At 48.4% G+C, this 26,888-nt stretch overlaps 1 protein-coding gene across 3 annotated transcripts in view; it reads right to left on the bottom strand.

Moving 5' to 3' along the window:
• Positions 1-5,642: 5,642 nt before the first annotated feature.
• KCNJ1 (potassium voltage-gated channel subfamily J member 1) overlaps positions 5,643-26,888 on the bottom strand; it is a 27,555-nt gene continuing 6,309 nt past the window's right edge. The window contains exons 1-2 of one of the 3 annotated variants that reach the window (XM_006775035.2): positions 14,229-14,253; positions 5,643-6,795 (exon numbers count right to left, since the gene is read on the bottom strand). In XM_006775035.2, the coding sequence (XP_006775098.2) occupies positions 5,656-6,774 (1,119 nt within the window). In that variant the 5' untranslated portion in view covers positions 6,775-6,795; positions 14,229-14,253 and the 3' untranslated portion in view covers positions 5,643-5,655. Of the gene's footprint in view, positions 6,796-9,143; positions 9,359-14,228; positions 14,254-26,888 lie in introns of those variants that run through there. The other 2 variants (XM_006775036.2, XM_006775037.2) reach the window with 2 other exon arrangements.

The following is a 26,888-nucleotide window of genomic DNA, read 5'->3' as shown; positions in this document are numbered from 1 at the left end:
GTCAGCAGTCATTGACTTTTGTTTTTTCATTGATTTGAGAGAGAGAGAGAGAGAGAGAGAGAGGCATGGATTTGTTCTCCCACTTGCTTCTGTATGCATGCATGCATTGGTTGATTCTTATCTGATCCAATCCTCAAACTTGGTGTATCATGGATGACATTCTAACCAATTGAGCTACCCGGCCAGGGCTAGTCATGTACTTTTTACAGAGGGTTTTTATATCCATTATTCCACCCCTTAACCCTATTTTAAAGCTCTGTTTTCCAAATAAAGAAACAGATTCAATGAAGTTACTTGTCAAGGCCCCGCTGCTAGTGGATGATGTAGCTCTGGTCAAAAGTTCTTTGGACAGATATGGATTCCAATCCATTATTGACTCTGTTGGTTTCAACAAATCAGTTATTAATTCTCTCATTTGCTGACTCAAAAACCACTTACTGACTGTGTGAGGCACTGTGTGGTGCTAAGAACACAGAAGTGACTAGAGAATATAGACACTGTTCTCTAGGGAGAAGCAAGGCTCCACTTCCCCATCTGTCAAATGGGAATCATATGTCTCTAGTTATAAAACAACACCTATATAATTAGAATATATTAGCATATATGTAGATGTAGGAGGATCGTTTACACCAACAAGCTAGGCAAAGCTTTGAGACACCCGTTTACTTCCAGAGGCCAAAAGGGGAGATTATCTGGGGGGTCCTGGCACAGCCCTGTCTCTTTCTAGAACATGGAAGTCCAGAGGTGTTGGCTGAGCACTGGCCAGGGCCTTCCCCGAGCTGAGCAATGAAGGTGTTCTCCCACAGGGAGAGACAGAACCGGGAACATGTACCAACTACCCGTGGCTTCCAGGTACATGTCTGATGCTCCAAGAGTGCTCTCACGGGTGATCCAGGTTAGGATGTAAATTTGAGTGATTTTAAACTCATGGGCTTTCAAGACAGATAGATCTGGGTTCGAGTCCCGCCCTGTCACTTGCTAGCTAGTGACTCTAGACAAGTTCCTTACCTGAGCTGCTTCAAGTCCAAAATGTAGGGTGTCCCAAAATTCACACAAGATTTGAATTTTGCGTGAGCATTAACAGCAACAACAACAAAAGCCTAATTTTACTTGGTTTATTGAATCATAGTCTAATATCTGTTGCCCTTTGATTTCAATCCCTTCAATTTGATAAGCATTCCCAAGTACCAATGATGGCCCAGGAGCAGGGACAATGAAGACCAATGAAGACCATGGCTTTGCGTAAGTGCCAGCAAAGCCATGGAGACCATTTACCCAATGTGCCAGCAAAGCCATGGAGGCCATTTACCCAGTGTGCTATTCCATATGTAACCCTATACTGTATACTTTATGAATCAATAAAAAATTTACAATTTTTATTTATAAACCTGTGTTTTCTATCAAAATTACTCCTTGCATGAATTTTGGGACACCCTAGAGGTGTAATGCTAGTATCTCATAGGACTTCTGGGGAAATCAACTGAAATCATGTACTCAAACTCCTTAAAACAGAGCCTAGTCCCTAGCAGGAACTCTAAGTAGCCCCTACAGCCAGTTGCTTCTACTATCACATGTCTTGGGTGTCCCCCTGCCTGAAACACACACATGTCTTCTAGAACATCCAGAGCAGTCAAGGCTGTATTGGGTAGAGAAGCAGAAGGGGCCCACCCCAGTTCCTACCCTGAGCCCCAGTGCAAATCTCCCTCCGCAGGGCTCAGCTCCAAGGAGTCCAGCTGGGTGCATCTGGCTGGGGAGATTAAATTATTTTTGAATTCCTAACTGAATGTTCTTTTAATGGAAACTTAATGACAGGCATTGAAATAGATTTCCTCCCTAACCCCTCCTCCGGGCGCCCCCCTCCCCAAGGCCCTGTGTGGCCCAGTTCCTGATAACCTTTATTCCCTACCCCTGGACTTTTATCTCCCCAGCGACAAACAGCCCTTGCCGGACAGAAAGAGGAAATTCCAGTCATTGTTCTCAAACTTCTGGCTTCCAAAATAAAATGCTCTATCTCCCCTGTCAAGCTTTGATTGACACACACTTCCTGGAATGGCAGACAGCAACGGCCCAGGGGCGGGGCCAGGGGGTCATTTGCATGCTTTGCTTCAGAGCTTTTCAGAACATTTATTCCAAATGGGGGAAGATTCCCCCTGCTGGCCACCGAATCTCCTTGTTTGGGACCCAGCTCCTGTGTCATGAAAAACCTCTAAGGGAGGAAGGCAACCCTCACCTGCCCACACCATCTTCCTGGGCCTGTTACACACCCACCAGCCATGGAAACAGCCAGGGATCATCTCACTTCTTAGAGTTAGCAACTGAGAGAGGATCTTTTCCTCTCCCTTTCTCTCTGGAGAAATCAATGGTTAGACCGTCTCCCAAATCTTAACTCTGACTATTGGAGCTAGAGCCAACCTAAGTCCAGGAAGATAAACCAGGATCCCACTCCCCAAGTCTAAATCCCCATAGCAACAGAGATGAATCAGGCAAGTTCAGCAGAATCAGTACCAAGGAAAATTTTGAATAAGGCAATGCATTATGGGATGCAGTTTTATTGTTTTAATGAATAAGAAATGCTGAATTCCTTGTGAGATGGATAGATCAGTGCATGTGGTCATTGGCTCACCTGTAGCTAGAGTGAAATTCATGTAGTCAGGTCCTGCTGGGAACAATGGTACCACATTGGACTAAAAAGCCTGGCGTTAGCATCGCCAAGTTGGCCTTCTGGAACCTTCTGTTCCCCATGTATTTTCTTTACTCACTGAGCTCCTGGGTAACTCTCTCCCTCTGAATGTCCAGGGTTTTTATGCTGCGTTGGGGTTCCAGCCACCTCTTAGTACTATCGGCAGTACCGGGGTGGGAAGGGGGCACTTCCCAAGGGGTTTCTTCAATGTCTGTTAATGGTTGCTAGAGGGTCAATGGGAATTTACATTAAAAAGGAGATCCCACGTGGCAAAATGCCTTCATTCTGATAAAGGAGTATATGGAAGCAGATGAGCTTCCATCAACTAGCCCAGAAATAAATGCCAATCACAGAGCTTCCAGCTGTCAAGCAGCATCCCTAGCCATCAAAAGAAACGGATTGTTTGGGTCATCTTACTCCCAGCATATCACACAGAAGGAATGTGTTCTGGTGTGAAGTAATAGTCCATACATTTCTCTACAGTTTACAAAGGGGCTAGCATCCTAAAGCCTCATACGGGCCAGCAGAGAACTCCAGCTCCCTCAAGCTCGACATTCCTGATCTCCTTTCGTTTTATCAGTAGAGTAAACCGCTATGCCAACACACAGGCACAGAGCAATCTCCCGTGTGAGCCAGCCGCGTCACTGTTATGGCCACCAACTCACTGTGCAGCCCTGAACGTAGCAGACTGCCCACTGGTCTTGGTCAGAAGGATCAGGTTGGGTGGCTGGATCTGTACAAATGCAACCCCAGGCCCGGGCAGACAAAGCCGTCCCTACTGACAAGTGCTAGCAGCTGCCACTCTATGTGCCAAGATGCACTGGAGAGGTGTCCTGGGGGGCACAGGGAGCACATGCGGGCAGCCGAGCTCATTTCCTCCTGCTTGCCAGCCCCCCAGCCCTCCCACTGCTCCCTGAAGAAAGTCCACTCTCATCAAGAGGGTTTCCATCAGCTGGTCCGTCACACTGATGCACAATGACTGACACTTTTAGAAAGAACGTGTAGTACCAGAGATTTAATATATTAATCATCACACTCAAAACAGTTGATTCCTAAGCAGCTTTGAGTACCATCCTTCCGAAAATACATTCAACATCACATAGGTGGGGAACTAAGACATTCACAGTAAAACCTTCCCCTAACGGTCAATCCTGCCCGGCTGGCATGGCTCAGTGGTTGAGTATTGACCTATGAACCAGAAGGTCATGGTTCAATTCCTGGTCAGAGCATATGCCTGGCTTGTCGGCTTGACCCCAGTAGGGGGCATGCAGGAGGCAGCCGATCAATGATTTTCTCTCATCATTGATGTTTCTATCTATCTCTCTCTCTCTCTTCCTCTCTGAAATCAGTAAAAATATATTTTAAAAATTTTAAAGATTAATCCTTACATTAAGTTGATCCCTTTCAGGAAGATGCGGTATTGGCCCTTAGAGAAAGGAAGACCTGGTGCTTTCCTCACTGAGGGGCCACACCTCATTCCCTTTCGCACTCTTTCTCCTTTAGAAGCAGCATGTCAATACCAGCCCTAGGCAGAAAAACACAAATACAGTTTTTCTCAGAAGTTAGAGGTACCTTCCCTTCTAAACTGACTTCCCCTTTAAACTCCTCATTGCCTTCTTGGGAGATCAAGAGAAACTCTTTTAACACATTCATAGCCCTTTATCCCACGAATACACATGGAAAGAAATATCACCAAGCATTCTTTCTTGCAGCAAAGTGTTCATGGAGATTCTGGAGCGACAATCTAGCTTCTGTCTAAATATACCACATGAGGTCGTTTGGGCCAAAGCCCAGCTTGGGCAGCAGCGCGTGGATCCACCGTAAAGCAGGTTGGGGTCGGTGCTCCTCTCCCTGTTGGGGACGGAGAGACACAGAGTCCACGGACTGAGCCGTCCCTTGTTCCTCCAGACACAGTGTGGCCCAAGCTGAGATGGGAACTCTAATGACCAGGGCTCGGGAGGGTCAGAGCCCCACAGCTGTTCTTTGTGGAACGGTCTTTTCTTATTGTCTTTGATTGGTTCAGTTCCCCCAACTCAGGAGGCAATCTTTCCTCTGATAAAAGTCCATGTTAAAATAAAAGTGACTTGCAGATGACATTATAGTGTAGAGAGAGAACCCTAAAGAGTCCACCAAGAAACTAGCCAGTCAGAGAAAGACAAGTGCCATAGGATTTCACGTATATGTGGAATTTAATGGAAAAAATAAACTAACAAACAAAATAGAAATAGACTCAGATACAGAGAACAAACTGACAGCTATCAGAGAGGAGGGGCATTGGGGTAAAAAAAATGAAGGAATTAAGCACACACACACACACAAAACAAAAACACAAAAAACTCATAGACACAGATAACAACAGTATGATGATTACCAGAGGGAAATGGGTATAGAGGGAGGTAGAGGAGGGTAAAGGGGAGAAAAATGGTGATGGAAGGAGACCTGACTTGGGGGTGGTGAACACACAATACAATATACAGGTGATTTAGTATAGAACTGTGCACCTGAAACCTATATAATTTTATGAACTAATGTTACCCCCAAAATTCAATAAAATTTTTTAAAAAATAAATAAAGTGACTTATTGCTTATCAGTAGAATGAAGACAAGAATATGTTTTTCCCCTGATCCTATATAAAGCTCATAACTTCTTCAAGGAAACTTTTAAAAAGACCACATTTGATCTCATGAGACTTTTGATAATTTTTGTCTGTTTCTATTAACATTGCATGATTTTAAATAATCATATTCAAGTGAGCTCCCATGACTTCTATATTCCAGCTTCCTACAAATACAATGCATGTTCTACTGCACTAGCCTTGTAGAGTCTTGTAGAATCACAGTTATAGAGTTCAGGGGCATTGTGCTGGTGGACTTGGAAGGCTTTTGTCTGTTTCATACTCTCAAATGGTTGATTGCTTCATCATGGTCACTATGTGTGTTCGAAACTTGGCTTTACTTGTGTTGAAAAGCCACTGCTACATTTTAGTGTCATCTGCCTCGTTGACTTCTGACAAAGTGAAGTTGGGGTTGTCATAGCCTCTCTTCATCTTGGCTCTCGCATCTCTCTCATTATAAAGGCACATGGCACAGTGAGGGGTATCCACTTCCACCGTCTTGCTAAAGTTGTGGAAATCCACGCGGTATTTCCCTTCCTTGGTCTTGGACACGATGGGAGCAAAACGGTAGCCCCAGAGCACCTCTTCTGGGACATAGGATGTCCGCACTTGGCAGGTCGCGCTGGTCGACTCCACGGTGCCATCTAAAAACACCACCAACTCGAAGTCCTGCTGGAGAAGCGTCTCTGCCGCCATGTCGAAGAAGGGACTGTTGTGATCAATGATGTGGTAAATGGTCAGTGGGGAGATGAAGAATAAATTTTCATTCCCGGCATCCACTATGAAGTTGATATTGGTCTGATCCAAAATAATGGTCTCTCCCTCAGGAGTGACTGTGGTCTTGAGAAGCTTCCCGTAGATGTGACTGCCAATGAGAAGGCTCTTCCGGAGGTTGGCCACGCGGATGAGGAGGCACAGCTTCCCGCCCCGCTTACTGATCACGGCATTCTTGCTGAAGGTAATGGTCTTCGCCCGCTTTTTGGGCCTGGAGATCTTGGCTAAGATGGCGCCACACATGAAGGAATTGATGATGACGCCAAGGATAGACTGGAAGATGAGCAGGAAGATGGCGGTGCCACACTGTTCCGTCACACACCTGAATCCATAGCCGATAGTCACCTGCGTTTCCAGAGAAAACAGGAAAGCTGAGGTCAGACCATTAATGTTGTCCACGCAAGGGGTGTGGTTGTCTGGTGGATGGAACTCGGGGAGATCTTTGTGAATGTAGGCTACCGCGTACCACAGGAGGCCAAAGAGGAACCAGCTCCCCAAGAAGGCTGTGATGAAGATGGTCATCTTGTATCGCCATTTGAGGTCAAGCACCGTCGTCCAGATGTCCACGAAGAATATAAACCTCGTCTGCGCCTCCACGTTGCCAAACTCTATGTTGCACCTTCCATCTTTGGAAACCAACCTTGTTCTTCGCCGAGGATGCCCCAAAAAGCGAGTGACAAACCATTTCCGAAGATGTTTGAACATTCTTTCTGTCAACACCTTGATCTGAGAACACATCAAAGAAAAACAAAACAAAAAATAAAAAATTGTATTTAGAACAGCAATGACGTAGGTGACGCACATAAAGAGCTACCTGTTTATGAAAAGACATTCCGAACAATCTGGATTGCTGACCATTTGGCAAGCTGACAGGTTTATTCTGGATGCCACAATGCTATTTTCAATAGAAAATTTCCAACAGAAGGCCATATTGCTTAAATATAAAGAGGAAAACTGATCCGATGAGATAGAATTGGAAGGAATCTAAGAGGGTTCCTGACCTCAATCGCACACAACCTTGAAAATGTTTGTCATCACCATCATGACCTGTACTATGATATTTTTATATTAGTCTTTAAATGAGCTCTCCTTTAAAAATATGAAGTTAAGTTGGGGGGATGAGAAGAGATAAACCAAAGAAATGATTTACTTATATGCATAGTCCATGGACATGGTATGCAATAGGGTAGTGGAGACATGAGGGGGGCAGTGAATAAGGGTTGGGAGAAGAGGGATAAAGGAGGGGGGAAATGGAAGATGTCTGTAATACTATAAAATATATATATTAAAAAATAATTTAGCTTTATATTAAGCAAAAATATCTGTGAAAGCAGAAGCTTGATGCACTATTTACAGTTTTAGTAATATATAAAAATAAGTAACTATGAAAAAAACCGCTCATAAATATACTACCTACGCCATCTTGTGTACTGCTAGAGGCATATACATATCGAGAGGAATCCTGATTCGATTCAGTCCTCTCATTTATTAAATGAAGGAACTGAGACTCAGATAATCCCAATGACATCCAGGCATGTACCTAACAAAGCGGCAGGAGGACACGGAGAGCATGAGGGTCCCTGCTGGTCAGTCCAGAAGAGCCTCTCCCCACTGCCTCTCAGTTATGAAACTTTCTTTTCTAAAGTTAAATTTCCCGGAGACGTTTTCAGACAAGTATTAATCGACTTCCTTTTTGCTTTAATGGCAGAAGTTTTCTTAGTGCATCTGCAAGCCTGTTTCTACTCTCTCTTTGTGACATGCCAACATCCCCCAAAAGTAGTACGGTGGTCACCAGCAATATCTCACACATCCTTCCCTGCTCCCAAGCTAAAGGCGTGGGAGCTCTGACTTAAATTCTAATTGCTGCCAGCACAGTCTATGTCTTAGTTATTTAGTATAAAAACATAAATGAAATAAGTCAGTGAATGAAATAAGCTCTTCAAATGCTCTCTGATCAATGGTTTCTTATCGATGGCATTATTTTGACTTCCATTGTATAGCAAAAGAATGAAGGGATTTCCCCCTAAACAGCCAACAATGATGACACCTGGGGACATAAACACAAGACTACCTCCTCCCTTAGGCGTGCCTACCGCCACTCTAAGCTCGTTCACCACGGTGAGCCATGTCTTCGTGATATTTTGAATTAAATGCAAATCTGTTTCTAAAATAGATTTCAAAACCCCCTTCAAAAATGCGTTTATTCATACAAACTAGGAAGTGAAACCAACTTAGTGATAAATTTTAAACAAAACTGATATTCCGCAGTTCCTTGCTCATGGTCTTAGACCAGGTGAAAACACAAAAAGCCAACAACCAAGTAGAGGTGGTGAAGAGAAAACCACAGCTGTGGTGATTTGAAATTTTGAGGACAGGTTCTAAAGAGATTTTTTTAAAAATAATGCTACCAGGAGAGCAAACAGCAGTGCCTTCCCTCATCCCACCCAGCCCTCACTGACCTCAAGTCCCCAAGAATATTAGGTGATGGTCCCAAATTCGACTCATGGTGGAAGACGTAGTCTTTCCCACTCTCTCCCCTTTCTCTGCACACACAATCTTTAACCTTGCTTACATTCACTGGGACTTTCTCCCTTTCTCAGGTTCACGGACGCGCATAGTGTGTCAAAAGCTCTTCATAGAGCGGCCCTCACACAAGATACTAAATCCTAAAGCCAACATATATCAATTGAATCCACATTCTCTTTGTCATACATTATCATTCCAGAGATGGCTCCTAACACACCAACTTCTGGGTTTCCCCGCCACGACCCTTTTCCAGTCTCTCTTAAATCCGTGGCTTAGAGCAGGTGAAAACACAAGAAGCCAACACCATGTAGAAGTGGTGAAGAGACAACCACAGCTGTGGCGATGTGAAATTTTGAGGACAGGCTCATTTCACTTTGGGTGATAAAGAATATTTCTGTAGAGTGAATAAGTACCCCCTGACTTATTTCTCAGATAAGTTTGGGTTTCCATGCCTCTATTGCTAATAAAATATCATCCACCTGGCCTTGCAAAGAGTTGAGACAACAGCAACTGGCTTGCGATGCTTTCCCCAGACGGTTCGTACTTACCTTCATCCTAAACGTATTCTGACCTGAAGCATCCATGGCTGGGCAAGGCAAGGGAGCGGTGTTGGGAGCTGGCCTCTGGATGCAGGCTGATTTGTTTTAGACCCAGCTTAATACAGTTTAGTCTTTGGTCAGTGGACTGATGCTAATTTGTACTAGCTTGAAAACACTTCATTGGATAGTGGACTTGTGTGGTATAACCAAGGCAATTGTTTGTTCTCAGACCAAGCCCCAGCCTGGGTATGTATTTTATCTTTAGAAACCTCGCGTGGCTTGAATACCGTCATGCTAAGACATGACAAGCCGCCGGCTGAGGTCCCTGGGCAGCAGGCATGCTGTGTTTCGACATTTCTCTCCTCTCCTTGCCACGCTCGGTGGCTCACCTGCTGTGTCGCCCAGGCCGTGCCCAAGAACTTTCACCAGAAACAATTAGTTATCTTCAATCTCCCAGACTCTGCTCTGGACACCCTGAAATGGTGAGACGTCCAGGTGTTCACAAAGACACAGGTGAAAACATAGACACGATAAGTACATATTTGTAAGATGAAAGTAAGATCACACCAGGAAGCAACAAGTCACCATGTTAATCTCTTTGTACAACAGTCCTGGTTACATAAGAAAGTGAGATTTATAAGCAGCCTTTATTGTTGGATTTTTAAAAAATAAAATCTGGCCTTTATGAAAGATACTTTTCACAAATACTGTTGATTTACTTATTCAGAGAGTGAGAAGAATTATCCCTAGAGAAAGCAAAACTACAGGATAAATTCATCCTCTGACCAAAGCCATCATTCACACGGCAGACCCCCAATGTACATAGCACACATCCAACTTTGCTTAGACAGTAGCATTTAATCCAACCACAGACAAAGCCAATATGTATTTTTTTAAACTATTGGTTGATTCGAGATTGGCCCTGGTGTCTGGGTTATGTAACACCCACAGTTTTTAGGTTACTTTCTTTTGAAATCAGTAAATCTTAATAGCAAGCAAAGGGCTGTATATTAGCTAATATTTACCAAGGTATTCGGAGTGGCCTGGCAAAGCAAGTGAATGATTCAAGAATTCAGCATTAGCGTTCTGTAAATAGTCCACTCTCAGAAAATAAACTTTTTGTAAGCTTTTCAAATATTGGGTGTCTGCTCCTCATGTAGGATTTCAAAGACAAATAGAACTTGGTTCCTCTTCTCAAGGGGCTCACAGTTGAATGGGGACATGAGCTACGTAAATCGGCCGTTGCAACATGGTTGGTTTGTATAATGCCCAAAGGAACACCTTTCCTCAAAGACCTCTGTCAGATGGGTATCTATCCCCTGTGAAAACACATCAACTGAAAAAACACTCATTACCTTTATGTGTACATTCATGTATTTGTCTACTATTAGCCAACACTGATATTTGATACTGGAATGTATACCAGGTACCATGCGAGACACCAGGGAATCGTCCTGTGGAAGTTTCCAGTCCAGTGTGGGGGTAGGAGATGCAAATGAACTGGAAAAAACCAGTCTGTGTGATACCAACCAGAATAGAAAAAAGTGGGAGTGATTTGGGGGGCACCTCATCTGAGGGTGCTAAGGCCTGAAGATGGAGTTAGAGGCCATTTAGTAGGAACTCTATACATGCGTGTTGACTGAAGATAAATCAATTGATCAATGTGTGCATAAATGCAATGAGTTTGCTGTCACTTACGTGGCTTCCGACTGAGATATTTTAGGAGAGACATTCCTGTGCCTTCTTAATCAATATAACTGAGCAAACACTCTACTTATTGAACATCTACCATGTACCTGGTACTAGACTAGGAAACCAAGATGGTAACAGTGCCTGCTCTCGAGTTACTCCAGGTTAAGTACGTCAATAACGCAGTACAGCAGGTTTGCTGCCCTGAAAGGGTTGAGAACGGAGTTTTAAAAGCAGCCACCAAAGAAGAGACCCAACAGGCCAGGTGCCAAGCTGATATTCTTCAACACACCTTTGCCAGGAGCGCAAATGGGTGCCCCTGACTAGGAGCGACTTCCTGTTTTCCATGAAAACGGTCTCACGCTGCTGGGGGATGGCCACCCAGCTGGATTTGCAAACCCTCAGAGCCCCGAGGAGCCTCAGTCATCTAATCTCCCCCCCCCCCAGCTCCCGAGTTATCTTTTTAATATCTGGAACCTATGGTTGGCAGAAGGCGTCATGTCCCCTTTGCTCGGTAATTCCGAGAGAAGTTATTTCTGATGCCTTTTGCACTATCAGGCAGCTCACTTGGGGTCAACCTGGGTTCTTAAATAGAACTTGGCAAAGCCAGTGGAAACAATTTCTCCTGGCCTCAGGGGCATATAAAGGGGCATCTGAACCTCAGGACTCCGCCAGCCTAGATTGGGGAATGAATTTAGGAATAGCCCACCCTTGGCTTGAGGGTCTGCTCATGCCCTCTCCACCATAGAGCCCCAAGTCTGCTGTGTCCAGGGTGGGAATGCCATACAGGCCTTCCTGGGCACCTGGCTCCGTCTAGAGAAGCGAGCTTGGGAACAAGAGCCAGGGAATTGCAAGGTCTATGGTGTAGGTGCTCTCTCAGGGCTCTCTCCTAAGCTTCAGGAGTTCTACAGCAGACTGAGCCAGAGTTAGGATAAGAGAAGGCAAAAGTGAAGAGGTACAGCTTAAAATGAATGAAGAGAAAGATTATGGCTGAGAAAAGTCTCTCGAGAGTGTGGAATGGCAATGAAAAATGCCTTGGAGAGCATCAGTACCCTGCTCCCTGTAAGAGCAGACGGTTGCATGCTGTGTGAACTGCGCCCCCTAGAGCACAGTACAAATGGAGTCCCCTGGAGCTGTGAAAGCACCCTCCCCCCGAAAGCCTACAGTGTGAGCTAGGGGCACAAGTGCAAAATCTCTTACATGCATTAGCATATTTCATTTCCACAGTAACCCCGGGAGGCGGGGAAGTAAGATTCAGAGGAGTTAAGCAATGTGCAGAGGTCACAAAGCAGAAAGTAAAAAGAGCAAAAGATCTAGAACAGCGGTTCTCAACCTGTGGGTCGCGACCCCTTTGGCTTTCGAACGACCCTTTCACAGGGGTCGCCTCAGACCACCCTGCATATCAGATATTTACATTACGATTCATAACAGTAGCAACATGACAGTGATGAAGTAGCAACGAAAATAATTTTATGGTTGGGTCACAACATGAGGAACTGTATTGAAAGGGCCAGAAGGTTGAGAACCACTGATCTAGAAGAACCTAGAATGGCCTGAGAAGTCCTTGCTTTTTTAAACCCTCTGGCATTCTCAAAGTAGCTAATAAGCAATGTGGAGGGAAGGCGAACACTTACTCGGGACCTACAACTATGCAACAGGGATGGTGACTTTCCATACGTTTGCTTACTCAATGGAGACATCACATAAGAGGGCAAGTGCTGGCAAAAGACCAGACCCTTTTTTAGACACTGAACCTGAATGGTCTAGATTAGTAGAGCGTGGATGGGTTTCCAGAGACAAGGAAGAGCATGAGCAAAAGCACCCAAAAAAAGGATGAGGACCCCCTGGAGAGGGCACAGAATCATCTGGATTAGATCCTAGGGTGTATGTTGGAAGAGAAGGTCACGGGCCCTGCTGGCATGAGAAGGGCCTCCTAATGCTAGACAGAACTCGTAAAAGGCGATGATGCTTAAGGAATTGGGAAGCAACCGAGGAGGCAGCTGCAGATGATGTTCTGTTGAGCTCTGTGCTTACTTTGGAAGCTTCTAGAGATCGTCCTGGCTTGAACTTATTGTCAGCAATAGCCTGAGGTTATGGGAATGCCATCTTCCATTGGGAGGCCTTTATAGAAATGTACGGTGCAGTGACTGCATATCCGACAGTCAGAAGTGAGCTGTGATGGTGATGCCTAGTGGGGGAGGCTGTGGAACTGCCCACCAACAGAGGTGAAGCAACCTGGCCTGGAGTCAGTCAGCTCAGCAATAGGCATTGAATGCCAAGGTCAAGTGTAAGCAACAGACTGGGGCTACAGAGATGAGGAGACACTGGCCCAGCCCTGCCTCATACCAACAATAGAAAGTTGGACAAGTGGCCGGCTTCTCTGAGCCTGCCTCGCGTGCTATTTCCCCTGCTGGGAGCACCTGGCCCTCTCCTCGCCCCTCCAGACTCACTTCTTGGTTTCAACTGAAATGTCATTTCTCAGAAAAAAACTTACATGTCAGTTTCTCAAAGAGAAGGGAATGCCTGACCACCCATCCCCATTATGTCAAGTTCTTCCTCCTTCTCTCCACCCCACACACAATATTATATTTTCAGCCCAGAAATGAATGAATTCCATGTGGACTGGAAGCCGTGAATATACTTTTCCTGTGTGTCTGAAGCAAGTACACTCTGTTTTTAAGAAAGCATTCAGCCTTCCACACCTTGGCAACTTATCAAATCGGGGAATAAGGGAGCTGATGCCATATATACAGGCACTGGGGGCTCGGATTCCTGATGCTGCTCCCACAGCTAAAGGGAGCTGTGTCAGGGTAGCCCAGCGTGGAGGATGTGCCAAGTAGGCGCAGGCACCAGGCCTTTGGGTTGGGAGGGGATTCTGGGTGCCTGCTGGTCGGTCCCACATTCTAGCTGATACCTGAAGTTTCCTTGTCACAGCCCCGTCAAGCGGCCCACTGGGCGGGATGTAAAAAGTGGGTGAGTGGGGTTTGAATCTGGATCAGCCACTTGCTAGCTCTAATCCTCGGCACTACATAACTTCTCAGTGGCCCATTTCTTTTAAAAAAAAAAGATACTTTTATTGATTACAGAGAGGAAGGGAGAGGGAGAGAGAGAGAAACATCAGTGATGAGAGAGAATCATTGATTGGCTGTCTTTTGCATGCCCCACTACTGGGAATCGAGGCTGCAACCCGGGCATATGCCCTTGACTGGAATTGAACCCAGGACCCTTCATTCTGCAGGCCAACGCTCTATCCACTGAACGAAATCAACTAAGGCTCTCTGTGCCCATTTCTTTATCTGAAAAATGGGAACCTTCATCTCTATCTTACAGATGGACAGAAAGAGTTGAGACAACGCTTGGGCATGGAGGTGAGTGAGCAGCTACTAACACCTTCAGCAACACCACCTCCAGCTCCAGTGTCTCCTTCAAGCTCCAGCCGTGCATTGCGTGAAGGATCCAATCACGTCATCATCTGCGATGCCTTGACCTTGGGCTGCTCCTCACCAGTGACCAGGCTGCAGCAGCATCACGCTTTCCAGAAAGGCCCCGGGAAGGGCAGGGCTCCCGCACCAAGCCCGGGCAGTGGATTAGCCGGGGAGCCAGTGTTCCTGCCGGTTCTCCCGCTCTGCCCCGGGGGTTCTGAGGGTCAATGATTACCAGCGTTGGCTCGGGTCCTGCCAGAGCCTCACAGGTGCATTAATGGGGCGGCACGTCCCCCACTCTCCCATGTCCAAGTGCTTTCTGAGAAAGCCCCGGAGGCAGAGGGGAGCAGAGCCAGGAGTCTCGGTGACCCTGTTCCATGCCACAGAGCCGGCCTGGGGCCCAGCTGGATCCCATAAGGGGCGCCTCTTGTCAGCGGGCAGAGCTCACCCAGGATGCCCTCTCAGAATGGGGTGCCCCTGCAGACACTTGCCGCCTGGCTCCTCACGGGGCTGGCCAGCGACTCCAGCAACTGTTTGGAGCTGCTCTTTACCAGTGCTCTTGTCTGCCACTGAGTCAGGAGGGTGAGGAGGACAAGGGGGCCCCCATCCCCAGACCTTAGTGCCACGCCCGGGCAGGGCCATCGCGGGCCCTGCCAGAGACCCAGCTCCCCAGAGAAGGCGACGGAGCCTTCAGCAGACCCGTGACGCACGTTCCCTCATTCCTTCCGTCTCTTTTGACTCAGTGATGTGTATAATGACCCGGAAAGGGTGAAGCTAAATTCCACTTTATTTCCCCTGATTCGGCCTTCTGTCATAATCAAATCAAAAGATTTTCTGTCTGAAAAATGTCACTCAGCCTCTCCAAGCTGCAGTTTTTCCATAAGAAGTCGGTGGTTACAATGCCTATCTGTGATGAGGAGTAAATGGAAAGTGTGCATGGTCACGCAAAAGCTTACACGCCAATGTTTATAGCAGCATTATTCATGCAGGAATGGCCCCAGAGCGGAAACAACACAGTGGCAATCAACTGAGGAACCAAGAAATAAAATGAGGTAGACACAGGATGTCCCCGCAAAACGTATACACACGTTGAAGGATGATAAATTCAGTGTTCATTCACATGGAATTCATTTTCAAAATTAAGTCAGTTATCAGCTGTTAATGTGCACATACATTTTTGGGACAGCCTATAGATACAGTGGGATATTATCTGGCCATTAAAAAAAGGTGTGCTCAACATGGAAGACCTGGAAAACCTTGTGCTAAGTGAAAGAAGCCAGAAATTGGATTACTCCTTTTGTACCAATGCCTACAATAGGCAAATCTATTGGGAAAGAAAGCTAGACAGGTAGCTGCCAAGGTGTGGGGGACGAAGCGACCTGGGGAATGAATGCTAATGGTATGGGTGTTGCTTTTTGAGGTGCTGCAAATATTCTAATACTGATTGTGGTGATGGTTGTGCAACTTTGTGAATATGCTAATGAACCAGTATTGTGCATGGAAATGGGTGGGTTTATGGCCTGGGAATTATATCTCAATAAAGACGGTGCAGAAAAAAGTACCTGTGCAAAGTTGCCTGCTGCATAGAAGGGAGTCAGCATCAACCCCCCCACCCCCATCCTCATCCCTCTTCTTCATGTCTTAGTCCTCATTTCCTCCTCTTTCCTTTCTACTTCTCCCTCCAGCACCAGCAGAAGCACACCCTAGGCCAGTGGTCGGCAAACTCATTAGTCAACAGAGCCAAATATCAACAGTACAACGATTGAAATTTCTTTTGAGAGCCAAATTTTTTTAACTTAAACTATATAGGTAGGTACATTGTTATTAACTTAATTAGGGGACTCCTAAGGCTTAGGAAGAGCCACACTCAAGGAGCCAAAGAGCCGCATGTGGCTCACCAGCCGCAGTTTGCTGACCACGGCCCTAGGCCCTTGCTGGGGCCTCAGCCGCACTCGGCACCTCCCTCCTGTAGCCAGTGGCCACTGTGATTAAGGCACCACCACCAAAATGATTTTCTTGGACACAAAAACCTTGGGTACAGAAAGCGGGTTTTTTGTTTGTCCTCACTCTTAAACAGAAGCTCTGCCAGCATATGGGGCAGCGTCTCTTCTCTGGGCATCATGGGGGACATTCTTCTTCCCACCTGTCCAGGTGGTGATGTGCGGAGCCAGTGAGCAGAGAGTGGACACTTCTCACCACCCACCCGCCCTGAGTTCCAGCGGGGAGAACCGTGCACAATGTGACCCCGAGTCAGTAGCTCCAGGGCGAAGCCCTGTCTCAGCTCTGCCCACTCTGACCTCTTCCCTCCGGGGCCAGAGGTCAAGCTAAAGTCACGCGCCTGGGATCCAGGTCAACAGTTCCCCATAGCATGCCCTTAGGGTCACAGACTATCTATAGGATGCCCCGAGGTGGGCAGGAGGGCATTCATGTGGCCTTGACTCCACCCTGCTGCACACAGCCTCCCCCTCATCTAAACCTCCCACACTCGCTCATCCTCTCGTGGGAACTCAATTTCATTCTCTCTTTCTCTCCTCCCTTCAGCACAGGTTTTAATTTTTTTCCAGCATTGTGTTCCTTGCCCACAGCCCTTTTTCTATTCCTGGGTCAGTAAGGTTAATCATCCAACTCTTCTTTAAACAGACCTCTCAGAGTCTCCCCACTACCTCAAAGATATGCCAGATCCCATGGGACCATTTCAAACCTCACATGCCCCCATATCACCCCCACCTCTACCCCCCATGCACAGGAGAGATGAGGGGCAGGAAGCATGATTGGCAGCCGGGCAGAGAGCTGTGTGGAGTCCATAGTCAGGACTCCTCCAGGGAAGGAAAAAAAACACCCACTGTGTGTTCCCAGGCTTGGCCCTTTCCCGAAGGCAGGGCTAGCATGCTTCCGAACCAGGGCCACTAGCAAGAGCAAGACAGAATGTACCAAGCCCCCCCATCTCTCTGTTCAGCTGCCCCCCCTTAAACAGAGCCTCATGGGATTCATACACGCCACCGGGACCAGGCCCAGACCTTACTAAGTATCATAAGTGACTAATGGCTTGGGGGTTGAAACTAAAGTCTAGCCTGCCCTGTTATGGCACTAATTCCTCCGAAAGGCACCGAGGCCCGTCTACCTGGGGAATGCGTGCAGGCGCCCCACAGTCTGGCCTTGGCACGTGGGCGAGTCTGGCTTGAATTCCAGCTCTGCTGCTGGTGGTGCGTGACTGAGCAGGCCGCCTGCATCCTACAGAGCTCACTCCCCAATATAATCGATTAGCCCGGAAAACAGAACAAACTGAAAGCCACTATGAGACGTTAGTGAGCGGACAAGACCCTGGAGCTCATGGTGAGTTATGTTTGTTTTTGGGGGCCAGGGCGGGGATGGGTTAGGGGGATGTGTCTGTCTTGCTGTTCTGCCCACACCTAAGTTTCACTTTTCTTCTTTCCATACTCCCAGTAACTGTACCAGTTTTCTTTTTTTGTTTGTTAAATATATATTTTTATTGATTTCAGAGAGGAAGGGAGAAGGAGAGAGAGATAGAAACATCAATGATGAGAGAGAATCATTGATCAGCTGCCTCCTACTGGGGATCAAGCCAGCACCTGGGCATGTGCCCTGACTGGGAATCAAACCCATGACCTCCTGGTTCACAGGTCGATGCTCAACCACTGAGCAATGGTACTGGCCGGGCAACTGTACCATTTTCAACAGGGGGTTTATCTCCACATCCTCTAGGCCTGGCATGTTCCCTCTGGGCTGCCCTTGGCCTTGTAGTTCAATATATGCTTTTTCAAAGCATCAGCAAAGCTTTCCCCTACTTTAGGTCCTTTGTAGTGTTGTTGGAAATAAGTCAAGGTAATAACTTGCCCACTATACTCCCGTTTTGAAGACACAAGGCTGAAAGCATCAAGAGGCAGCAAGAAGAGCAAAGACCAAGTCTCCTGGAGCCCATTCTCCCAGTGCAGATGGTCAGCTGTAGTAGAGCGCGTGGCCACTAGCTATCATTTGAAAATTCACTATTTTGACTCCTTAATCAGGGTGAGAGAGCTCTGGATGCTAAGAGAAAGGGGATTCTATATGAAGAACCAAATTTGCAGCAGAGGAACAAAAATGATTGGATGGAGAAAAAGATAAGTTGACCCTTTCAAACAGAGAGGGAAGGGAAGGGAAGGGAAGGGAAGAGGAGGGGAGGAAAGGGAAGGGAAGGGAAGGGAAGAGAGAGAAGGAAAGGAAAGCCACCAGGAGTTGTGAAGAGATGGACAATGGTCTGAGCACTGACCAGAATGCTGGCCACTGAGCACTGGGGTGTGGGGTCTGCATTGCTGGCAGTGCTGACCAAGAGAACATCACCACCGAAGGCCAGCAGTGGGGTTGACAGAGCAAAGGTGGAGCTCACAGGTGTCCTGGAGGCAGAGAAGGGACAGGCTGTATGGTGGTAGAGACGTGGCTTTAAACCCAACTCCTTCCACTCGTCGCAGGAGAAACCACTCTGCTTCTCTGAACCTGACTGCTGCCCACCACAATGGAAACACAGAGATAGTACCTGCTTCCCAGCATGGAGACGGGTGCCTGCAGTGGCCCCAGCATGGGGGACCTCCATAGGGCAGCCCCCTTCCTTGCTTAGCGGGGCTGACGAGCCCAGATGGAGAGCCAACCAAAGGATGAGCTGGCATTTGGGGAATCACGTGAACTCTCAGGTCTGGATGGGAGCAGACAGCTGGCTCTCCCACCAGGCCCAGGGCAACCTCGGAAGTGCCTTCATGAGCTGCAGGGGAGATGCAGGGAAAGCCTCTGCCTGCCTACCCCTCTCCTCCCTGGCTCTCCCCCCAGACCCTCTATGGGGTGGGGAGAGGGAGGGGACCACAGACTCCAGGCAGCTATAAAGGGGATGTGTAAGGAGCACTTGGGGTGACCATGAAGCCCAGAGAGAGAAGTCTTTGTTTATGTGGCTGCTAGGAGAAAATTAACAAAGGTGGGGGCAAGGCTGAGGATCTGAGAGAAGATTGCTCATAAAACGATGAGATTCGATTAGACCACGAAGATCCAATTGTGCCAGACCAATTGCATTTCCTGGGAGATTAGCGTGACCAGCCTTCCAGACCCCAGGGCAGCTGGAGCACAGGGCTTGACGGACGCGGCACAGTCCTTTCTCTAAGGGCTGGGAACAGGGGCTCCGGTCCTAGGAGCTCTGGGCAGGTGTGAGGGGTGCACCCACACCTGGCACACCAGGGCCGCACATCCTGGGTTGAAATGCCTTCTCTAAATATGTTTTCTTAGCACCCTCTTATTTTCCTTCTTAGCACCTCATACAACGTATTTGATCTTTATTTTGTTGACTGCAGGCCGACCTTGGCTCCGGGAGGGCCACAACCAGCCCCTCCTGCAAGTGCAACCTTGATTCAGTCCTGATTGTTTTCCATTAGCAAGTCTGCCTGCTCCTTCTGCATATAGACTCAGAACCCCTCTGCCCTCCTCGCTCCATCTCCCTGCTGCCACCTTTGTCCACAGAGGAAAGGAGACAGAAATCACCTGCTTAGTGACCTCTGTGCTGTCTCTCTCCGCCCTATGAACAGGTATTCAACCTGTACATCGGCTCACACTGCTATCTTGCTAGCTTCTCCTGCTTCCTCCTCACCCTTGTGACCTCGAGGCCCTAGTAACCTGGGCTCTGCCACACTCGCAGCCCCAGCTCATCCCGTTGTGTTCCCACCAGCCCAGCTGCTCACACGGGCCCCGCTGTTGCTCCTGCACTTGCTGCTCCTCCCTCGGGACTGTCCTGCTCCAGGTCTCCCTGTCCTTTCGGTCACTAGGGATTCAGCTCCTTGTCACCTCCTCACAGGCCTGTCAGCATCTGAGGTGGCACCACCGCCTCAGTCAGCCCTTCCACTCCTTTCTTTTCAGCTTCTGCCCAACCCTGGTCAGATGCCGTCTTGGGGTTTGTTTACGCGTTTACTGTGTTCACTTCTTGCCTAGCTTCCTATACACTCCAGGTAAACAGCCCTCTTGTTTCCCTCTGATTCCTCAGTAGAAAATCTACAAATATTTTTTGATTAAGAGAAACTTCACAACCTCCCCGGGCTGCAAGTTTCACAAGTGTTCAGACTTGGTCTGATCTGTCCACCATATAACAAACACCACCCATGAGGCCTCAATTGTCTCTCTAAAGAGAGAGGGAGGCCCGGCTAGCATGGCTCAGTGGTTGAGCATGGACCTATGAACCAGGAGGTCCCAGTTCCCTTCCCGATCAGGGCACATGCCTGGGTTGCGGGCTTGATCCCCAGTGTGGGGCATGCGGAAGGCAGCTGGTCAATGATTCTCTCTCATCATTGATGTTTCTATCTCTCTCTCCCTCTCCTTCCCCTCTGAAATCAATAAAAATAAATACAATAAAAATTAATAAAAGAGAGAGAGAGAAGCTATTTTCCTTTAAGTTGCAAATGAATGTTTTTCAGTTGTTTACCCACCTTATAATCAAATGAATGTCCAGTGATGGTCTGAGACATGGCAAGTTCCTGGAGGCCAACACCACCAATAGGTGACAGGAACACTGGGCATCACGTTCATATGCCTCCGGTGCATTTGTGGGCATTTTCTCTCTGCTTTTTAAGCTAAGCTTAGGTTTTCTACAATTTTGAGTGGCACATCCATCTCACATATTTCGAACTCGTGATGGTGTTTGGAAATGTGTCTAAGAAATGTATGGGCTTCTGACCATGGGTTCACATGATCACAGAACTACCCATGTTCAGCCTTTCTTTAATTAGCAAAGGATTTAAATGTGTTTCAAAGCGCACAAGCAGCGAACCCGTGTGCCAAAGCCCAGAGACACTGAAGGACATGTGGGTGAAACAGAGCAAATGGAGAGCGAGGGAGAGAACTGGGGCTTTGAGAGGTTGGATGGCTTATATGAGGCACAGCTGGGAGGGGAACCCAAGGGCTACTGGGTCCTTCTACCACACGTCCCTAAAGTGTGGGTGGGTGGATGGGTGAGTTCCGACCTAAGGGAAGGGAGGAAGAGCAGGAAGGCTGAGGGAAAGGACAGGACTCACCCCACCCCCCATCCCCTACTCCTGGTTCTGCATCCCTCTCTCTTCCCCTCCTTGTTGCCCTGCTGCCGATAAATATTCATGGAGAGTCTGTCACCTGCTGGGCTCTGTGCTCAGAGCTGGGGACACAGCATTAACAAGATTGCAATTCAGGGAGGTGGAGAGAGCAAGACAGATAATAAAAAGGTACCAAATAAACACAGTAATTCTAGATTGTGATAAGGGCTAAGAAAGCCACAGTAATGAGAGTGACCTTGAAAAGCATCAGTGAGTAGAAGGGCACTGAGTCTCCCTGATGGTGGGGGTGGCAATGCCAAGATGAGAGAGGGCAGGCTCTCAGGTGGGTGGGGGGCAAGCTCTGACCCTGCCCCCTCACCAGCCTGGGCGGGCTCCCCACTGACCAGTCCATGGACCGAGCCCTCGCAGGCCCTCCCCTGGTGCAGGGATTTTCCTCTCTGGGACCTGGGGGCCACGTTGCTGGGCCTGCCTGGAATTGTTTGAAAAGCAAAAACAGCCCAGCCGGTGTGGAGCAGTGGTTGAGCATCAACCTATGAACCAGGAGGTCAGGGTTCGATTCCCGGTCAGGGCACATGCCCAGGTTGTGGCTTGATCTCCAGTGTGGGACGTGCAGGAGGCAGCTGATCCATGATTCTTCTTCATTATTGATGTTTCTTTCTCTCCCTCTCCTTTCCTCTCTGAAATCAATAAAAGTAATTTTTTTTAAAGCAAAAACATGCTATGCACAGTGTCTGGGGTTACTTCTGTTAACTCCGTGGCAGGGAGAGGCAGCCGTGGAGGCAAAGCCAGCATCGTTCTGTCCATCCCCTGCACACAGGTTCCTCGTCTCTGCAGCCAACATGCCCACAGCTGACTTCCCTTTCCCTCTGCCTCTGCCCCTGCCTCTCCACACCTCTGCAGGCCCAGCTTCTCCCTACATCCCACCCCAAGCCAGTCCTTCCTAGTCGAAAGCAATGTAGGCCCACGACCTCAAGTGATGCCCGTTTCCTGTTTCACTTCACGGTCCCCGCAGTCAGACCGTGGGAAGGGATCGGCTGCTTCTCGCCCTGAGCGCAGGCCTCCCCAGTCAGGTCTCTCCTAGCGCCAGGCTGGGCCAGGCCACTTCTCCACCCCTCTCACCCCTTTCCTCAGCATCACAGGACACTTACAGAAGCCTCTTTGCCTGTGAAAAGCTACCAAAGGCTGTACAACACCAGCCACAGGCACGTGTGTATGAGCAGGAAGGGCAATAAAGTCCAAATCCTGTCCACATTCCCCCAGGATTGGCCGTGGGGAGGGTGCGTACCGATGGGAAGGAAACCTTGAGGTCTCACAGGATGGATGTAGACAAAGGATTCGCAGACATGGCCCAGGTGAGCCTTCTTCTGCGTGAGAGCTCTCGGGACTCCCCTTCTCCTCTCCATCCCCAGGGATGGAGGAGTTGGGAGAAAAGATGAGCCTTCTCTCCTCACCTACCCCATCCCGCTGGGGCTGCCCGGGATACAGACTGGATCAGAGAGGCCCATCAGGTAGAATGTACCTGTCACTCGCGCCTGTCCTCCTAGTGAGATGGAGACTTCTGTAGCTTAGGGACTGTGTCCTCACACTTTAGCACTGCCTGGCCTTCCCCAGGGTTTCCTAAGTGCCCCTGCGACTTATCTCTGAATCCGACTCAAGCCCTCTCTAGGCCATTCATCAGCGGCCCACCTCCCCGGCAGCATCAGAGTACGCTGGTCCCAACAATGGTCCAGTGTGCCTTCCGGCACGGGACTGGGCCCACACACATCTTTTCCAACATCTCCTCACTGGGCTTGGGCTCCAAGGGGTGAAGTTTCAGGGAGTCTTTCCCTGTAAGGAGCTAAACAACAGTTACTCATACGTTCCCAGTTCTGTTGAACTCTTCAAGGACAAATAGCCAAGCTGGATAGAGCCAGCAAGCGTCCAAGAATTTAATCAAGGGCAGCGAAGCATGAGCCTTCCCCTAGGGGCAGTCACCTGAGAGAGCGGGGGCTGTTCTAATTGCAGAGACAGCATTAACCTGTTGCTTTCAACGGGGCTGTGCTGCCCATTTCGATCTGCTCCCCGGGGACAAGTGGCGTGTGCATAGACCCTGGTGGACACAATTCCTGAATGCCAGCCAAGCAACACCGGTGTCTGTGCACTTGGGAGAGAGGGAGGGAGGGTCAAGGGCATCGGGACATTCGAAAAGAACTGAAATTCGAGGCTTGTGCTTTCACAGAGCATCAAAGGCATCTGCTCTCAGAGGGGGCGGTGGGTGACATGCTTCCAACCAGAAGCAATGTTTACCAGGCTGCGTAACTGCAGGACGGAGCATGGCACGCGGGGGCACGCGCGTGCGCACACTGGAGAATGGATTTAGGAAAATAACAGTCATCTTTGAGTGATTGCTCCGAAGCGATGCTGGGCGAATTCAGGTTTCTTTTTTTCCTAAGGACCTTGAGCAAGTCATGGCACTCATCTAGGCCTCAGTTCCTCCATCTGTGCAGTGGGCAAGCTGGCCTTGATGAGCCCTTAGAGCGACTGCTTAAAAGTAACCCTGTGCTCTGTGTTTTCATGTGATGATGTTGGGTTGAGTTTTACATGAACAGGCTGAGCCCTCTGTAAGAGTTTTCGGGAAGCAACTGCTTGGGGTGCAGCATCTTTGGGTTCCCAACAGCCTCGAGGGGGCCCGTTGTCTGCGTTCTTCTTGCTTCTTTCTGCTGTTCTCTTCAGACAGAACCAGGGAGTCCCGTGTGTATGGGCATCTCTCCCGGTGTTTGCTCGTGGATTCTGACAAGGTAATGGCCAGGACGGCGACATTCATCCTCTGAACGTCCTTCATAACAAACCCAGCAGAGAGCGAACCCCTGTGACCCCTTTGACCTTCAGGCTATTTTTTGTTTCAGGTTCACTTTTCTAGGCGTCTCCCTCCTGTACATCTCCACTCTGATTTCTCTCTCATCCCTTTTTTGGGGGGGAAGGTGTTTGTATTCTGTTTTGTGTCCCCGATGTCCACACACTCCCTGCTTGCTCAAGAAGATCTATGAGTGACATAATCGAGCCAACCACTCTTTGCCATCCAGAGTGGCATTAATATTATTCACAAGTCATGGATGTTCCAGGAGACAGCGGGCTGGGAACGTCTTGGGCCTTCTCCCTTCTGGCTCTACACTAAGTCATCACAATTCTGTGCTTTCTTTCTTTTCTTTCTTCCTTTTTTTTTTTTAATCCTCACCCAAGGATAATTTTTCCATTGATTTGTAGAGAGAGTGGAAGGGAGCGGGGGAAGGGAGAGATATATAGGAACATCGATGTGAGAGAGACACATTGATTGGTTGCCTCCCGCACATGCCCTGAACAGGGGCTGGGAACATGTCCTTGACTGGAAATTGAACCCGAGACCCTTCATGGGGCTGACGCTCCATCACTGAGCTACCCCGTCAGGACACAGTTCTATACTATCTTTTCTCAACCTGTAAAATCAGAATGATCTTAGTGGCCCCGAAGTGCAGACTGATGGCTTTCTCTCAAGCCCCTTCTCAAGCTGCCCATCACTCCTACTTCGGAAAATGTCCAGCTGCCGTGGAGAAGAGCGAGGTGGTAAGCAGAAGTCTTTAAAACGAATTACTGTGGCCAACCACCCTCAATTCATTATTGGGAAAACTTTGCTTTTTATGCCAGTAAATGCACTCAGAGTGACTTGAGCTAGCAACACGATGCGTATTCTGGCATACTATCTTCTCGGGCCCTATAGCACTAACAGCAATATGACTGGCATCGCTAAAGTGGCTCATCTGAAGTAGGTCAGAAACTAAACCCCAACGTGCTGACTTTTCCAGAAATTCCGAACTGCGTGACCGCATTTAATAATTTAAGGCCTCTTGCCACACCTGCCAAGTGGAAGGAGGAGGGATGTGTGGAGGACACTGGGGTCTGACAGAGGCATGTCTGCGGCCCAGCGCTGCCTCTTTCTGCCTTTGGGATTTGCTCAGCTTCCTCAGCCCAGAGCTCCCCCAGCGTACCTGAAGGGGCGTCATGTGGACCAAGACGCTGATACCCTCAGTCTCATCTAAGACCTAGGCACGCAGGGGAAAGAGATGCATGCGCACTGTGCTGAAATGCTCCTTCTGCCCTAGCCAGTTTGGCTCAGTGGGTAGAGCATCAGGCTGCGGACCAAAGAGTCCTGGGTTCGATTCTGGCCAAGGGCACATACCTCGGCTGCAGGCTTCTCCAGGGCCCGGGCCCGGGCCCTGGTCAGGGCGCGTGCAGGAGGCAACCAATCGATGTGTTTCTCTCACATTGATACTTCTCTCTGTCTTTCCCTCGCTCTTCCACTCTCCCTAAAAATCAATGGAAAAATATCCTCATGTGAGGATTAAAAAAAAAGAAGAAAAATGCTCCTCCTCCCCAGATATGCATGCATTTCAAAGGTGCAAAAAGCAAGTGGTCATGGGCTTGTTTCTGAGGAGGAGGCAGCTGAAAACCCAGCTCACTGCCCCACACACTCCTGACTCCCCATAACATCTGTGCCCGACTCTCCCTAAAAATCAATGGAAAAATATCCTCATGCGAGGATTAAAGAAAAAGAATAAAAACGCTCCTTCTCCCCAGATATGCATGCGTTTCAAAGGTGCAAAAAGCAAGTGGTCGGTGCAATGATGACATCATGGCTACACTGCAGTGTAACTGTCCCCATTCATCACGGTGTTTACCCTGCCAGGGTCAGAGCCTGTTTCCCGAACATTCCCCCTAAACTGTAAGTGCCAGAGGACAGGGGCCCTTCTATCAGGGCATGGGACCTAGCGCAGTTCCCAAAACACAGTGGGTGCTCGTTATAAGTTTGTTGAAAGGAAATATGAAGGAAAATCCCTGTATGGATCATGATAACATCAATAGATGGATAATCACGAAGAGAAGAAAGACAGTAGTCATCATTAGCATCTTAAATGGTAGAACCAGGAGGAGTGAGCCTTGGGTCAAACTCAGAATCAAACCGCTGAGACACATAAGCCATCCAGTGGGAACTCTGGGGAGTTAGGAAACCTGGGGTCGAAGGAGGCGAGGGGACGGGAAAAAGGCAAAGCACTGGAGTCAGAGTGGAACCCTTGGGAAACCCCTGAGCTGTGAAAGGTCCAGGGAAGATTCGTGACCGAGTAACCTAGCGAAGAAAACGCATTGCTGAGCCAAAGGCAGGGACGCGCATGAGAAACCTGAGTCTGAGCTCCGCGGAGCAGAGCTTGCTTGGCAATCAGAGCGCATCACATACTTTTCACCAAGTGCCACCAACAGCCAACGCTCCCAGAACATCCACTAGTGACCCACTCACTGTGCTCTTTGCAAGGTTCAGCCCTGCACGCTCTCCCCGCCAAAAAAAAAAATCTGCTGCTACTCATCCCTTTCCAGATACCCCTTCCCCATCCATCATTCCTGGGGAAACTTAGTGCAGCCACATTTTCACAGAACAAGGTAGCGTAAGACAACCCAAACCACGCTCATGTCTGAAGGGCACCCACAGCCGGGCAGGGTACATCCTCACCTACCACGGCCTCCTTACCACAGTCACTATGTCCCGCTCCATTTTGGATGCCCCACTCAAGGAAACAAACACACAT

The sequence above is a fragment of the Myotis davidii genome, unplaced genomic scaffold (genome assembly GCF_000327345.1).
Source record: "Myotis davidii unplaced genomic scaffold, ASM32734v1 scaffold148, whole genome shotgun sequence".
NCBI classification, from domain to species: domain Eukaryota; kingdom Metazoa; phylum Chordata; class Mammalia; order Chiroptera; family Vespertilionidae; genus Myotis; species Myotis davidii.
The sequence above is the reverse complement of the archived record's forward strand: the minus strand, read 5'-3'. Positions and strand labels throughout refer to the sequence as shown.